This window comes from Hemitrygon akajei, chromosome 3, assembly GCF_048418815.1.
Source record: "Hemitrygon akajei chromosome 3, sHemAka1.3, whole genome shotgun sequence".
Taxonomy (NCBI): domain Eukaryota; kingdom Metazoa; phylum Chordata; class Chondrichthyes; order Myliobatiformes; family Dasyatidae; genus Hemitrygon; species Hemitrygon akajei.
In genome coordinates this window covers 465773-483525 of record NC_133126.1, presented here as the reverse complement: position 1 = coordinate 483525, position 17753 = coordinate 465773, and the positions used below count along the sequence as shown (strand labels likewise).

Here is a 17753-nt window from a genome sequence, read left to right as displayed (position 1 = left end):
TCTCTTTTGCCTCCCTCCCTGTCCTTTGTGAAGCATCTAAAGCCTGGCACTTGAAGTTACCATTCCTGCCCCTGAGCCACCCAAGTATCTGTAATGGTCACAGTATCACGGATCCAAGTACTGATCCACACTCTAAGCTCATCTGCTGTGTTCATGATGTTTCTTGCATTAAAATACACAGACCTCAAACCATCAGTCTGGGAACATCCCTTCTCTGTCACCTGCCTCTCATGCTGCCTTCAAGCTTTCTCTATTTGTGAGCCAACCGTCCCTGCCTCTGTCTCTTCAGTTCGGTTCCCACCTACCTGTAATTCTAGTTTAAACGCTCCTCAATAGCCTTAGCAAATCTTTTGAATATTGAAAGACCTAGACAGAGTATACATGGAAAGGATGTTTCCCAAGGTGGTAGAGACTAGGACAAGAGGACACAGCCTCAGGATAAAGGGGCACCCTTTCAAAGCAGAAGTGCAAAGAAATTTCTTTATCCAAAGGGTGGTGAATTTGTGGTATTTGTTGCTACATGCCGCTATGAAGGTCTGGTCATTGGGTGTATTTAAGGCAGAGATTGATAGGTTCTTGATTGGCCATGGCATGAAAGGTTATGGGGAGAAGGTCAGGAACTGGGGTTGAAGAGGAGATACAAAAAATGGATCAGCCATGATTGAATAACGGAGCAGACTTGATGGGCCAGATGACCTAATTCTGCTCTAATGTCTAATGGTCTTATGGACACATCTCTATGACCAGCTGGCTGGTGGTAAAGTGAAACCATTACCAGACTTCAAGCCGTGTGGTTCTGGGTTCAAATTCAGCCGGTTCCCCGCACACTTTCCATGCAACTCGGTCTCACAAAAAAAAGACAAAAATGCAAAAGAAGCAGCAAGGTCTCCGCCTGATGAGCCACAAGGCACAGAAAGGCAGAACAGCAATATCTCTGAGATGGCCTATAGGATTGTCCTCCAAAATTGAACAGCAACTTTTTTTTGAAAATTACTCTATCTTGTTACGCCTTCATAGTATTATATCCATATCCCTCAAGAGGCCGCTTTGGACATGAGCTGCTCAGCCTACAGTGGTGCCTACAGTGTTGCTATTCCACTCCCTTTCAGACCATGCGTCTGGTCTCTCACGGTGCCTAAACCTCAAGGAACTCCATCTCATCTTCCAGTCTGGCACATTACAGCTTTCAGGAACACCTTTCACATCTACCTCTGAACCCAGCACCAAGATAAAACCATTATTTTCCAGACCAACTGAGATCACAGCTCTTGGAGATCATGTTTCCATGGAATCCAAAATTATTGTTCCCTCAAATCAGACATTTGTTCCTTTGCAGTTCACAAGTGCACAGACACATGACTTCAAGAAATGGACGGAAACCAATAAATATAAATAACACATGGTATAATTCCCTAACTCAAAAAATGCTGCATAAAAAGCTACTTACCAAAGATACGTCAAGAATTCCCAGAAGGTGCCAGAGGTCACTGGCAGTGTTAATTCCAATGAGGATGATCACAAAGATTCCAACAAATTTTACTCCAAGGGCTCCAGCAATATTAACTCCTGTCAATATCAACCATTGCCACCAAGGTAGAGAAAAGGGCCTAAACATATATGGAGAACAATTATGGGAACAATCACATTTCAAATAGTTTGCTGTTAATATGAAACCAGCTGGGAATGAATTCAAATGGATAACTGTAGGTTTGCAGATTGAGCAACAAAGTAGCCATGAGGAAAAATGTGAAGCCATCCACACTGGCAGTCATAGAGTTAGCCAGCACAGAAATAGTTTTTCCAAGAAAACTTATCCATGCTGAGCAAGTTGTCTATCTTGAGCTTGTCCCATTTGCTCCTAAGCTTTTGCTATCTATGTACCTATGGAAATGCCTTTTAAACATTGTAATTGTACCCACCCTGACTTCCTCTTGCAGTTGGAATGCCCTTATTAAGATTTCTACTGCTATGCTGTGAGGTAGTTTATATTAGTAGATTTCTGCTAATAACCCTAAAAGCAGTGTGCCATACTGGAAAGTGAGTCTTGGCTTCAGCTAAGATAAGGACCCACATTGTCCAACTTAGGAATGTGAGTCAGCCAATCAGGATTGTGGGACGTGAGAGGTTCTAGAGAGCTGTGGGGATGAGTTTTCTGAAGGACAGTAGTCTGGTTTGGGGTCTTTTGGTAGAAGCAACAAAGCGTGGCACAAAGGAAAATGCTGCAAAATGCCGTTGGAAGGAGAGTCCCTGTTACAAGAAGCACTTTGTGCAGATGAATGGCTCCAAGGTGGAAGGGTCAATACTCCTGAGAGAGAGAGCCAGTTTGTTCGCGACGGACTTCGAGGGAAGTTTGGAATGTGGCAGGTGCTTTCCCACAGACCGTGGGTCCAAGTAAGAGTTGCACCCCCAAAAATCCAGTATCAGCTCCAACGATCACGTGCACATTGGACTGGTTTAACTGTAATGGGGCCTTTTACTTTCTTTTATATTCATTTTCTTATTAGCTGTTTGATAAAGCTGAAATTGGTAAATAAACTTACTTTATCATTTTATGCAGTGTATGATCTGTTATTTCTTGCCAACCAATAATTGTGTACAGGCAGAATTCATGCAGTATTTGCTCAAATCGAGGTTCCTTTAATCAGAACAACATGGCGTTCCTGTTTTGTTGAACACCAAAATGTATCAGCCCTTGACCTATATTGTTTATGAAAAGTGGCTTTCTCACTGCTGAGTCATCTGTTTGTTAGCAAACGAGCCGAGTATGTACATGAGCACTTAAGAGAGGGTTACACAGCTCATTCCATTTATTCACCACTCTATGTGAAGAAATTGCCCTTCGGGTCCCTTTTAAATTTTTTTCCTCTCACCCTAAAACTATGTCCCTTATCTTAGACCTTGGGAGAAAATAAATCTCCTTATCTATATCACACATGATTTCATGAACCTCAGTCCCCTGCACTCCAGAGAAAACAGCCCCAACCTGTCCAGTCTCTCCTTATAACTCTCAGCCTTCAGTCCCAGTATCACCCTTTACATACTTAATAACATCCTTTCTAGAGGTAGTTGAGCAGAACTGCACATAATATACCAAATACAGTCTCACCAACATCTTGCATGTACAAGAGTAACATGACATCTTAACTCTTGAATTCAATGCCTTGCCGAACTAACTGCCTTCTTCGCCACTCTGCCTATCTGTATCTCTGCTTTGAGATAACTATGCACCTGTCCCCTTCACACATTCTGCTCTGCAATACTTTCCATAGAGCTACCGTTTACTGTACAAGTCTCGCGTGGTTTCCAAAATCCAACACCTTACACTAGCTTGAATAACATTCCATTTTACTGAAGAAGGCTCCCAGCCTGAAACATTGACTCTTTATTCATTTTAATAGATCCTGCCTGGCTTGCTGAATTCCTCCAGCACTTTGTGTGTGTAACTCTGGACTTCCAGCATCTACAGTACCACTTGTGTTTATAATATTCCATTTGCCAGAGAACATGGACCACCGCCTTTTCAATATAAGTAACCCTCTTCACCATCCACTTCAGATGATGTTGTCCATGTTATTAACACTGTCATCCAAATCATTAAACAGTTAACAAAAATCAGCAGAATAAGCACTGATCTCTTGGACTCGCATCTGAAAACCCATCCCTTGTAATACCATGCTTTGCCACCTTCCACCAATGCAATGTTGTGTCCAATTAGCTTACTCACACTGAATCGTATGACCATAAAACCATAAGATATAGGAGCAGAATTAGGCAATTTGACCCATCGAGTCTGCTCAGCGACTTCATCATGGCTGATCCATTTTTCCCTCTCAGCCTCAATCTCCTGCCTTTTCTCTGTATCCTCTCATGGCTTGATCAATCAAGAATCTATCAACCTCTGCCTTAAGTATTTGTAAAGACTTGGCCTCCACAGCTACCTGTGTCAACGAATTCCACATATTCACCACTCTCTACCTAAAGAAATTCCTCCCCATCTCTGTTCTAAAAGGATGCCCTTCTATTCTGAGGCTGTCCTCTGGTCCTAGACTCTCTAGTGGGAGTAAACGTCCTCTCCAATCCACTGTATCAAGACCTTTCACCATTCAATAGGTTTCAATTAGGTCACCACTCATTGTTCTGAATTCTGGTGAATCCAGGCCCAGAGCCATCACTCTTCATATGACAAGCCATTCAATCTTGGAATCATTTTTCTGAATCTCATTTGAACCCTCTCTAGTTTCAGCACTTCCATTCAAAGGGGCTCAAAACTGCTCACAATATTCACAGTGAGGCCTCACCAGTTCATTAAAATGCCTCAACATTACATCCTTGCCTTTGTATGCTAGTCCATAAGACCATAAGATATAGAAGCAGAAGTAGACAATTCGGCCATTGAGTCTGCTCCACCGTTCAATCATGGGCTGATCCAATTCTTCCAGTCATCCGCACTCCCCTGCCTTCTCCCCATACCCTTTGATGCCCTGGTTAATCAAGAACCTATCTCTGCCTTAAATACACCCAATGACTTCACCTCCACAGCTGCTCGTAGCAACAAATTCCACAGATTTACCACCCTTTGACTAAAGTAATTTCTCTGCATCTCTGTTCTAAATGGACGTCCTTCAGTCCTGAACTCATGCCCTCTTGTCCTAGACTCCCCTACCATGGGAAATAACTCAGATGAGCAGCTAGGGACTAAATTAAAAAGCATAACCACAAATGTGGCAATCTCTGGATTACTACCTGAGCCACATGCAAATTGGCAGAGGGTTGAAAAGATTAGAGAGTTATGGGTGTGGCTCAAGGATTGGTGTGGGAGAAGTGGGGGGAAACTGGTAACAGTATTGGGGAAGGAGGGAGCTGTACCAATGGGATGAGCTCCATCTGAACCGTGACTGGATGTGGATCCTAGCAAATTACATAGATAAGGCTGTGGATAGGGCTTTAAACCAAGTAGTAGACGGGTGGGTTCAACAGATTGGAGAAGTATGGATGAAATTAAAGGAAAAGTGTGGGGGGAAAAAAAGCAAAAGATAAAAAAGAGAAAAGTGTGAAGTAAAGAAAAGTCAAGTGCAAAAGAGAAGAAGATTACAAGATTTTAAAAGCACAATGAGTGTAAGGGCACTTCATCTGAATCCCTGTAGTATCTGAAATAAGGTCAGTGAAGTTGTGGTACAAATCAGTACAAAGAGGTATAATTTAGTTGCCATTACAGAGTCATGGTTGCAGGGTGGAGAAGATTGGGAATTAAATACCCAAGGATCTCAGGTAATACAGAAAGATAGGCAGGAAGGTAAGGGAGGTGCAGTAGCGCTCTTAATTAAGATGAGATCAGGGTGATAGTAAGAGATGATATAAGATCTCAGGGGCAGAATATTGAATCCATCTGGATAGAGATTAGGAATAGTAAAGGATAAAAATCACTGGTGGGAGTTCTCTATCAGCCACTGAATAATAACATTACAATGTCACAGGCAATAAACAAAGAAATGTCTGATGCTCGTAAGAATGGAACAGCAGTTATCGTGGGGGACTTTAACTTGCACATAGACTGGGTGAATCAAGTTGGTCGACCCAGTCTTGAGAAAGATTTCATAGAATGTATCCATGATGGTTTTCTTGAACAGCACGTTACTGAACCTACAAGGGAACTTGGTCCTGCACAATGAGACAGGTAAAATTAGTGATGTTGTAGTTAGGGATCCTCTTGGAAAGAGTGATCACAGTATGACTGAGTTTCTCATACAAATGGAGGATGCAATAGTTCGATCTAAAACCAGTGCTCTAAGACTACAATCTGTGTGAATTGGTGATAAATATTTCCTCCTTGCTGACTATCAACACTCGTGCAACTCAGGAGAATGTGCTTAGCCCAATGCTCTACTCTCTCTATACCCATGACTATGTGGCTAAGCATAGCTCAAATATCATTGATAAGTTTGCTGATACAATTGTTCTTGGTAGAATCTCAGATGGTGACAAGAGGGCGTGCAGGAGCGAGATATGTCAACTGGTGGAGTGGTGTCACAGCAACAAGCTTGCACACACCATCAGTAAGAATGTGGACTTCAGGAAGGGTCAGACGAAGGAATACATGCCATAGAGGGATAAGAAGTAGAGAGAGTGAGAGTTTCAAGTTCCTGGGTGTCAAGATCTCTGAGGACCTAACCTGGTCCCAACATGTTGATGCAGCTATAAAGAAGGCAAGACGGCGACTGTACTTCATTCGAAGTTTGAAGAAATTTGGTATGTCAACAAAAACACTCAAAAACTTCTGTAAGTATACCATAGAGAACATTCTGACAGGCTGCATCACTGTCTGATATGGGGGTGGTGGGCTACTGCACAGGACCGAAAGAAGCTGCAGAGGGTTGTAAATTCAGTTGGTTACATCTTAGGTGCAAGCCTACAAAGTACCCAGGACATCTTCAAGGTGCGGTGTCTCAGAAAGGCAGCATCTATTATTGAGGACCTCCAGCACCCAGGGCATGCCCTTTTCTCATTGTTACCATCAGGTAGGAAGCACAGAAGCCTGAAGGCACACACTCAGCGATGCAGTGGAGAGCGGCCAATGAGTGAGTGGGCCATGAAGGAGTGGAGTTTTGAGGCTTTTGCTTGCAAGGTTCTGGCGAGAAGAGGTGAAGGATGAGCTTGCTCCCAGTAAGGCAAGGCCGGGTAAGTTTCTTTAATTAATTTAATTAACTTAGGAGTTGGTAATGGAGGCAGCAGATAGGGCAGTCTAGTGCTCCGATTGTAGGATGTGGGAAGTCAGGGACAGCACAATTGTCTCTGATGATTACACCTGCAAAAGGGGCATCCAGCTGCAGCTCTTATCAAACAGAGTTAGGGAACTGGAGCTGGATGAACTTGGATCTATTACTACCTCTGCCTCTGAATGATTCAGAGTTTCAGGAAGACAGTCACCCCTAAAAGTCAGGAGACAGGTAACTGGGTGACTGTCAGGAGAGGGAAGGGAATAAACAGAAAGAGCAGAGCACCCCTGTGGCCGCTCCCATCAACAATAAGTATACTGTTTTGGATACTGTTGGTGGGGACGACCTACCAGGGACAAGTTGAAGTGGTCATGTCTCTGGCACCGAGACTGGACCCTCAGCTCAGAAAGGAAGGAGAGAAAAGAGGAGAGCAGTAGTGATTGGGGATTCAATAGTTAGGGGGACAGATAAGAGGTTCTGTGGGAGAGATCGAGAATCCTGGACGGTCTGTTGCCTCCCTGGTGCCAGGATCCACAATATCTTGGATCGAGTTCTCGGTATTATCAGGAGATAGGGTGAGCAGCCAGATGTCGTGGTCCATGTGGGGACCAATGACATAGATAGGAGTAGGGATGAGGTCCTGAAGAAGGAATATAGGGAGTTAGCAAAGAAGTTAAAAAACAGGACCTCAAGGGTGGTAATCTCGGGATTGCTGCCTGTGCCATGAGACAGAGAGGGTAGGAACAGGAAGTTATGGCAGATGAATGCGTGGCTGAAGAGTAGGTGCAGGGGGCAGGGGTTCAGATTTCTGGATCAATGGGATCTCTTCTGGGCAAGGTCTGATCTGTACAAAAAGGACGGGCTGCACCTGAACTGGAAAGGGACCAATATCCTGGCCAGCTGGAGCTGTTGGGGAGGGTTTAAACTAGTTTGGCAGGGGGGTGGGAATCAGAATGTGAGTGCAGAGATTAGGGTAGAAGGACAAGGGCATGATGCTATGTGTTCTGAGTTGATCAGGAACGATAGGCAGGGGACAAAACAAATGTAGCCAGTTAGAGGGGTTGAAATGTGTCTATTTCAACGCTAGGAGTATTAGAAATAAAGGGGATGAACTTAGAGCATGGATTAGTACGTGAAACTATGATGTTGTGGCCGTTACTGAAATTTGGCTGGAGGAAGGGCAGGATTGGCTGATGTAGGTACTGGGTTTAGGTGTTTTAAAAGGAATAGGATGGGAGGTAGAAAGGAGGAGTGTGGGGAAGTAGCATTACTGGTCAGGGATAGTATCACGGCTGTAGAAAGGGAGGACACTGCAGAGGGAGTATCCATTGAGTTGGTGTGGGTGAAAGTCAGAAATAGGGAGGGATCAGTCACTGTGTTGGGAGTAGTCTATAGGCCCCAAAATAGCCCTCAGGACACCGAGGAGCAGGTAAGCAGGCAGATTTTAGAATGGTGCAGGAAATACAGGTTTGTAGGTATGGGTGATTTCAACTTCCCTCATATTGACTGGCACCTCCTGACTGCAAGGGGGATAGATGGAGCTGAATTTGTCAGGTGTGTTCAAGAAGGATTCTTGACACAGTATGTGGACTGGCCGACGAGAGGAGAGGCCATACTGGATCTAGATCTGGTTAATGAACCTGGTCAGGTGGCAGATCCCTTGGTGGGGGAGCATTTTGGTGAGAGTGACTATAACTCCCTTAGCCTCAGCATAGCTATGGAAAAGGATAAAAACAGACAAAATGGGGAAAATTGGGGAAGGGCTAACTATGAAGGGATGAGGCAGGAACTAGCGAGAGTAAATTGGAAACAGATGTTCAAGGGTGAAAGCACAGATGTGGAGGTAGTTTAGGGAACACTTTTGCTGGGTTCAGGATAGGTTTGTCCCACTGAGACAAGGAAAAAATGGTAGGAAAAGGGAACCGTGGCTGACGAAACACATGAGGCAACTCGTCAAGAGGAAGAAGGAAGCATATGTTAGATATAAGAAGCAGGAAGCAGGAGGGGCTCATGAGAAATATATAGGGTAGCCAGGAAGGAGCTTAAGAAAGGACTTAGGAGAGCTCGAAGAGGGCATGAGAAGGCCTTGGTATGTAGGATTAAGGAGAACTTCAAGGCATTCTATGCATATGTGAAGAACAGAAGGACGACAAGAATGAAGGTGGGGCCGCTAAAGGATAAAGAGGGTAACATGTGCCTGGAGGCGGAGGAGGTTGGGGAGGTCCTAAATGAAAACTTTGCTTCAGTATTCACAAGTGAAAAGGACCTTGATCAGGGTGAGGTCAAAATAAAACAGGCCTGTGTGCTGGACAATGTGGAGATTAAGGAAGAAGTAGTGTCAGATCTTCTTAAAAACATCAGGATTGATAAGTCCCCAGGGCCGGACATGATATACCCCAGGTTGCTGTGGGAAGTGAGAGAAGAGATCGCTGGAGCAGTAGCTATGATCTTTGAATCCTTTTTGGCTGCATGGGAGGTGCCAGAGAATGGCAAAGTTACTTCCCTTTTTTAAAAAAGGTAATAGGGAGAATCCTGGGAACTACAGACCAGTGATTCTTACATCGGTGGTTTGCAAACTATTGGAAAGGATTCTTAACAATAAGATCTACGAGCAGTTGGAGAAGTACAGTCTACTGAAGGATAGTCAACATGGCTTTGTGAAGGGAAGGTCGTGCCTCACGAGCCTAATTGAGTTTTTTGAAGAAGTAACAAAAAAAATTGATGAGGGTAGGGCAGTAGATGTGGTCTACATGGACTTTAGCAAGGCATTTGACTAGGTCCCCCATGAGAGGCTCATCCAGAAAGTCATGAGACATGGGATCAGTGGAACCTTGGCTGTTTGGACAAAAAAATTGGCTTACAGGAAGAAAGCAGAGGGTAGTAGTGGAAGGAAAGTATTCTGCCTGGAGGTCAGTGACTAGTGAAGTGCTGCAAGGATCTGTCCTGGGACCCCTGCTCTTTGTGATTTTTATAAATGACCTGGATGAAGAGGCAGAAGGATGTGTGAGTAAGTTTGCGGATGACATGAAGATTGGAGGAGTTGTGGATGGAGCTGTAGGTTGTTGAAGGTTACAAGAGGATATAAACAGGATGCAGAGTTGGGCAGAAAAGTGGCAGATGGAGTTCAATCCGGTTAAGTGTGAGGTGATGCATTTTGGAAGGACAAACCAGAAGGCTGAGTACAGGGTTAATGGTTGGTTACTTAAGAGTGTGGATGAACAGAGGGACCTTGGGGTTCAAATCCATACATCCCTTAAGGTCACTGCATAGGTTGATAGGATAGTTAAGAAGGCCAATTGGATGCTGGGCTTCATTAATAGGGGGATTGAGTTTAAGAGTAGAGAGGTCATATTGCAACTCTACAAATCTCTAGTGAGACCACAATGTTCAGTTCTGTATTGTGTTTACTTCTGGTCACCTCATTATAGGAAGGATGTAGAAGCTATGGAGAGGGTGCAGAGGAGATTTACCAGGATGTTGCCTGGATTGGAGAACAAGTCACATGAAGCAAGGTTAGCAGAGCTGGGACTTTTCTCCTTGGAGCGTAGAAGGATGAGAAGGGACTTGATAGAGGTCTACAAGATTATGAGAGGCATAGATAGGGTGGATAGCCAGTACCTGTTTCCCGGAGCATGAATAGCAGACACCAGAGGGCATATGTACAAAGTTAAGGGAGGGAAGTTTAGGGGAGACATCAGGGTAAGTTTTTTTTTTACACAGAGGGTTGTGAGTGCCTGGAATGACTTGCCAGGGATGGTGGTGGAGGCTAAAACATTAGGGGTATTTAAGAGCCTCTTGGACAGGCACATGGATAAAAGAAAAATAGAGGGTTACGGGGTAGTGTGGGCTTAGTACCTTTTTTAAGGATATACGGGTTTGCACAACATCAAGGGCCGAAGGGCCTGTACTGTGCTGTAGTATTCTAGTGTCTAGTGTCTGGAGAAGGGGGAATTGATATTGGGTAATGAAGAAATGGCAGAGGATTTGAAGACTATTTTGTGTCGGTCTTCATGGTGGAGGACATGTCTAACATGCCAAAGAGAGATGTATGGATTCAATGGGCGGTAGGTTCTCAATACAGTAGCTATCACTAAAGAGGAAGTGCTGAGTAAACTTGTGGGCCTGAAAACAGTTAAGTCCCCTGGACCTGATGAATGCATCCAAGGGTATTGAAAGAAATGGCAGAAGTAATAGTAGAGGCTTTGGTGATAATTTACCAAAATTCTCTGAACTCTGGGCAGGTCCTGAAGGATTGGAAGACAGCGAATGTCACACCACTGTGTGACAAATTGTATGTCACATGCCGGTGATAATAAACCTAATTCTGATTCTATTCAAAAAAGGATGTAGGCAAAAGGCAGGTAACCAGGCCAGTTAGTTTATTATCTGTAGTTGGGAAAATGCTTGAAGCTATCTTTAAAGAAGAAATAGTGAGGCATCTGGAAAGAAATGGATTCATCAGGCAGATGCAGCATGGATTCAGCAAAGGCAGGTCCTGTTTGGCAAACGTACTGGAGTTCCTTGAGGATATAACGAGCACAGTGGATAGAGGAGAACAGATGGACATTATTTACTTGGATTTCCAGAAGGCATTCAATAAGGTGCATAAAAGACTTATCCATAAGATAAGGATACATAGATGCAGTGCACTGTAAGGTTTCACTGCTAATGTAATAGTTTCTCTGTAGCAGCAATACTTGGGTTATGACTGGAGATAACAGGGCTTGGAATGTGGGGGGGCCTATCCAATGAGAGACATGTTGTTTCTTGTGAGTCTGGAAGAGAGATTTTCGTGGTCTTTGGTCTGCGAGAGGAGAAGAAGGAAGACGCATGGGCAGACAGCTGGTAGACCACTGGACGGAGTGGACCAGGAGTGAGGGTCCGAAGGTCGACCATGCTCGGAGGAGGTCGATGGTTGATGAATGGCAGTATTTGTGAGCTCCAACACGCACTTTTGACTTTTCTCTTAAAACGAGCCCTTTTTCTTTTTATTTTCTTTACTAACCCTATATCCAAGATTAAGACTTAAAGTTCAATCAGTTAATTCCATATGGTGTACTGTCTGATATTTTGCAATGAAGATTTGTAACCAGGCAACACGTCACGCAGCATCCACACAAACGAGATTTCTCAGTTTGGTGGACCAGAAATTGTCTTCCCCTAGATGAACACGTGCAGGCCGAGCCTGAGGATTACACAGAGTTGGGGGTGATGTATTAGCATGGATAGAGGATTGGTTAACTAATAGAAAGCAGAGAGCTGGGATACAAGGGTGTTACTCTGGTTGGAATAAGGTGGATGAACTCGTGGCGCAACTAGAGATTGGTTGGTATGACGTTGTGAGCATCACTGAGTCGTGGCTGAAAGAAGGTCATAGTTGGGAGATAAATATCAAAGGATATACTTTGTATCAAAGGGACAGGCAGGAAGACATAGTTGGTGGTGTGGCTCTTGGTAAGTGATGGAATTATATCTCTGAGTGACATGGGGTCAGAGAATGTTGAATCTTTGTGGGTGGAGTTGAGAAACTGCAAGGGTAAAAAAATCTTGGAAAATTGGAAGAATGGGCAAGAAAGTGGCAGATGGAATACAGTGTTGAGAAATGTATGACAATGCATTTTGGTAAAAGGAACAATAGTGCTCACTATTATTTAAATAGGGAGAAGGTTCAAACTAAATGGGGTTGCAAAAATGAAAGGGTTAACTTATGAGGAGCGTTTGGACCTGTATTCACTGGAATTTAGAAGAACATGAGGGATCTCATGAAACCTACAGAATGTTGAAAGGACTAGACAAGGTGGATGTGAAGAGGATGTTTCCTATGGTGGGAGCATCCAGAACTAGAAGGCACAGCCTCAAAATGGAGAGGTGACCTTTTTGAACAGAGGTAAGGAGGAATTTATTTAGCCAGAGAGTAGTGAATCTGTGGAATCTTCTGCCACAGACTGTGGAGGAGGCCAAGTTCATGTGTATATTTAAGGCAGAAGTTGATTGTTTCCTGATCGTCAGGGCATCAAAGGATGTGGCAAGTAGGGAGGTGTATGGGGTTGAGTGGGATCCAGGATGAACCATGATGGAATATTGGAGCAAATTTGATGGGCTGAATGGCTTAACTCTGCTCCTATGTCTTATGGTCTTACTATTTGGGGCTCAGTATATATCTCCCTTCTGAAAGAGATGGCTAAGAGAGACATTTGTAACGATCTTTCAAGAATTACTAGATTCTGGAATGGTTCTGAAAGACTAGAAAATTGCAAACTTCATTCCACTCTTCAAGAAGGGAGAGAGGCAGAAGACAGGAAATTATATTCCAGATAGTCTGACCTCAATGGTTGGGAAGATGAGAAGTCAATTGTTAAGCATATGGTTTTTAGGAGGCACTTGATAAAATAGGCCATAGTCAGCATGGTTGCAAGGGAAAACCTTGTCTGACAAATCTGTTGAAATTCTTTGAAGAAATAACAAGCAGGATAGACAAAGGAAAAATCGGTTGTATTTTCAAAGGCCTTTGACAAGGTGCCACACAGGAGGCTGCTTAACAAGCTGCAAGATTCTAGCATGGATGATACAGTAGCTGACTGGCAGGAGGCAAAGAGTGCGAATAAAAGGAGTCTTTTCTGGTTGGCTGCTGATGTAATGGTGTTTCACAGGGGTATATGTTGGGACCGATTCTTTTTACATTATATTTTATTGATCTGGATGATGGAATAGATGGTTTTGCTGCAAATGTTGTAGACGATACAAAGATAGGATGCGGGCAGGTAGTTTTGAGGAAGTAGAGAGGCTTCAGAAGGATTTAGACAGATTTAGAGAACGGGTAAAGAAATAGCAGGTGGAAAACAGTGTCAGTGTTTGGCCATACACTTTTGTAGAAGAAATAAAAGGGTACACAATTTTCTAAATGGAGAGAAAATTCAAAAAAACTGAGGTGCAAAGGGACTTGGAAGTCCTTGTCACAAACAAGAGAAAAACTGCAGATGTTGTTAATCCAAGCAACACACACAAAATGTTGGAAGTCAGCAGGCCAGGCAGCATCTATGGACAAGAGTACAGTTGATGTTTCAGCCAAAACCCTTCATCAGGACCAAGGGTCTGATTAAAATCTCGGCCTGAAATGCCAACTGTACTTTCTTCCATAGATGCTTCCTAGCCTGCTGAGTTCCTCCAGCATTTTGTGCGAGTCCTTGTGCAGGATTCCCTAAAGGTTAATTTGCAGGTTGAATCTGTAGTGAGGAAGGCAAGTGCAATGTTAGCATTCAATTTCAAGAGGACTAGAATATAAAAGTAAGGATGTAATGTTGAGACTTTTCAAGCACTTGTGAGGCTTCACTTGGCGTATTGAGAGCAGTTTTGGCCCCTTATCTTAAAAAGGATTGGTTATCTTAAACTGGAGAAGGTTCAAAGGAGGTTCAAGAAAATGATTCCAGGTTTGAACAGTTCAAGTATATGAAGAGTGTTTGAAGGATCTAGGCCTGTATTCACTAGAATTTAGAAGAATGAGAGCGTGTCCTCATTGAAACCTATCCAGTGGTGAAAGGGCAGAATAAAGGAGCATCCTTTTAGAATGGAAATGAGGAGGAATTTCTTTAGCTAGAGAGTGGTGAATTCATGGAATTCGCTGCCACAGACACCTGTGGAGGCCAAGTCTGTATGGATATTTATCTTGGAGGTTGCTAGATTCTTGATTGTTCAGGCATGCTGGGATAGAGAAAAGGCAGGAGATTGGGGCTGAGAGGAAAAATGGATCAGTTGTGATGAAATGGCAGAGCAAACTTGATGCGCCAAGTGGCCTATTTCTGCTTTTCCATCTTATGGTTTCATGACTCCCATCAGGGTCTTTTTACCCTTGCGGTTCCTTTGCTGCACCCTCAATGTTTCAACACCTTCCGACCACCTTCCGATCAGCGCGAGGTTTAAAAAGAGGCCCACTTTCAGGAGCGGGCAGCGGAGTGCATGGGAGCAGAGTGCTGGGCTTTGGCTCAGCGGGCTTCGGCGCAAGGGGACTTCGGTGAGAGGAAATCAGTGAGCCTGAGTACGTGCTTGCTGAGGTAAAAAAAGGTAAGGTCGGTAGGTACTTTCTTTCATTTATTCTGACTAATCTGGGATCAGGTAATGGGGGAGACAGTTAGAGCAGTGGTGTGCTCCATATGCAGTATGTGGGAGGTCAGGGTCAACACAGTTGTCCCTGATGACCACACCTGCAAAAGGTGCATCCACCTGCAGCTCCTATTAGACCGAGTTAGGGAATTGGAGCAGGAGCTGGATGAACTACGGATCATTCGGGAGGCAGAGACAGAGATAGATAAGAGTTATCGGGAGGTAGTCACACCGAAACGACAGGAGGTAGGCAAATGGGTGACAGTCAAGAGAGGCAGGGGGAGCAGAGAGAGAGAGCAGAGCATCCCTGTGGCCATTCCCATCAACACTAAGTATACCGTTTTGGATACTGTTGGTGGGGATGACCTACCAGGAACAAGCTGCAGTGGTCCTGTCTCTGGCACTGAGGTTGGACCCTCGACTAGGAAGGGGAGGAGGGAAGAGAAGAGAGTGGTAGTGATAGGGGATTCTATAGTCAGGAGGGCAGATAGGAGATTTTGTGGGGAAGATCGGAAGTCTCGGATGGTATGTTGCCTCCCTGGTGCCGGGGTCTGGGACATCTCAGATCGGGTGCAGGTTATTCTTGAGAGGGAGGGCAAGAACCCAGATGTTGTGGTCCATGTAGGGACGAACGACGTGGGTAGGATGAGTGAGGGGGTCCTGCGTAGTGAGTTCAGGGAGTTAGGTGCGAAGCTGAAGGACAGGACCTCCAGGGTAACAATCTCAGGATTACTACCTGTGCCACGTGCGAGTGAGGCAAGGAACAGAAGGATTATACAGATTAATATGTGGCTGAGAGGATGGTGCAGGAGGGAAGGCTTCAGGTTTTTAGATAATTGGGCTTTGTTCCAGGGAAGGTGGGATCTGTTCCGACGGGACGGTTTACACCTGAACCGGAGCGGTACTAACATTCTTGCAGGAAAGTTTGCTAGTGCTGCTCGGGGGTGGGGGGGGTTTAAACTAAATTTGCAGGGGGCAGGGATCCAGAATGCGAGAGAGGATAGCGAGATGAAGAATAAAGGACAGGTGGGGACTACACGGTTCTGGAATATGAAGTGTGTAGTAGAGAAAGGTGAGGCGGAACAAGTGGTAAGGAGGACACATGTACAGAGGGATGGTCTGACGGAACATGGAGTTAAATGTGCAGAAAGAATAAGTAAATTTAGGAAGGACAACAAAATTCAAGGGGCGTATAGCCCGATGGGAGTTCGGGGAGCTGGGTTAAGCACAATAGGCAGTGATTTAAACAGAGAGAGGAGAAATGGGCTAAAAATTCTATATCTGAATGCACGAAGTGTCAGAAATAAGGCAGATAAGTTTGAAGCTCAGGTGCGAATGGATAACTATGATGTTGTTGGGATAACGGAGACATGGCTGCAGGGAGATCAGATCTGGGAAATGAATGTACAAGGGTATACGTACTATCGTAGGGACAGAAATGTAGGCAGAGGGGGTGGGGTGGCCCTGTTGGTGAGGAATGAGATTCAGTCCTTTGCAAGGGGGGACATAGAATCAGGAGAAGTAGAGTCTGTGTGGATAGAACTAAGGAACAGTAAGGGCAAAAAGACCCTAATGGGTGTTGCCTACAGGCCACCAAACAGTAGCATGGATATTGGGTGCAAGTTGAATAGGGAGTTAACATTGGCACGTGGCAAAGGTAATGTCGCAGTAGTTATGGGGGATTTCAACTTGCAGGTGAACTGGGAGAATCAGGTTGGTGCTGGAACGCAGGATAGGGAGTTTGTAGAGTGCCTACGGGATACATTCTTGGAACAGCTTGTACGAGAGCCGACCAGGGACAAGGCTATTCTGGATTTAGTGTTGTGTAATGAACAGGATTTGATAAGCAATCTTGAAGTAAAGGAGCCATTAGGAGGTAGTGACCATAACATGGTAAGTTTTTATCTGCAATTTGAGAAAGAGAAGGGCAGATCGGAGGTGTCAGTGTTGCAGTTGAACAGGGGAGACTATGGAGCCATGAGGGAGGAGCTGGCCAAAGTTAACTGGACGGATATCCTAGCAGAAAAGACAGTGGAACAGCAATGGCAGGTATTCTTGGGAATAATGCACAAGGTGCAAAATCAGTTCATCCCCCGAAGAAGGAAGGATTCAAAGGGGGGAAAGGGGCCACAGTGGTTGACAAAGGAAGTCAGAGATTGCATAGCATTAAAAAAAAACATATGACAGAGCTAAGGTGAGTAGGAAGACTGATGATTGGGAAATTTTTAAGGAACAACAGAACTTAACTAAAAAGGCAATACAGGGAGAAAAAATGAGGTACGAACGCAAGCTAGCCAGGAATATAAAGGAGGATAGCAAAAGCTTTTTTAGGTATGTGAAGAGAAAGAAGATAGTTAAGAACAATGTTGGACCCTTGAAGAATGAATTGGGTGAAATTGTTATGGGAAACAGAGAAATGGCAGAAGAATTTAATAAATACTTTAGATCTGTCTTCACTAGGGAAGACACAAGCAATCTCCCAGATGTATGGATGGGCCAAGGACATAGGGTAACAGAGGAAATAAAACAGATTGACATTAGGAAGGAAACGGTGATGAGTAGACTGATGGGACTGAAGGCTGACAAATCCCCAGGTCCAGATGGTCTGCATCCTAGGGTACTAAAGGAGGTGGCCCTGGAAATTGCGGATGCATTGGTAATCATTTTCCAATGTTCCTTAGATTCAGGATCAGTTCCTGAAGATTGGAGAATGGCTAATGTTATCCCACTTTTTAAGAAAGGAGGGAGGGAGAAAACAGAGAACTATCATCCTGTCAGCCTAACATCAGTAGTGGGGAAGATGCTAGAGTCCATTATTAAAGATGAAATAGTGGCATATCTAGATAGCAGTGATAGGATTGGGCCAAGCCAGCATGGATTTACCAAGGGCAAATCATGCTTGACTAATCTATTGGAGTTTTTCGAGGATGTAACCAGGAAGTT

At 44.3% G+C, this 17753-nt stretch overlaps 1 protein-coding gene across 2 annotated transcripts in view; it reads right to left on the bottom strand.

The window, feature by feature from the left end:
- Positions 1 to 17753, bottom strand: part of pomt2 (protein-O-mannosyltransferase 2) — a 303990-nt gene that overhangs the window by 181308 nt on the left and 104929 nt on the right. For both annotated transcript variants that reach the window (XM_073039121.1, XM_073039122.1), the window contains one exon: positions 1448 to 1607. In XM_073039121.1, the coding sequence (XP_072895222.1) occupies positions 1448 to 1607 (160 nt within the window). The remainder of the gene's footprint in view (positions 1 to 1447; positions 1608 to 17753) is intronic.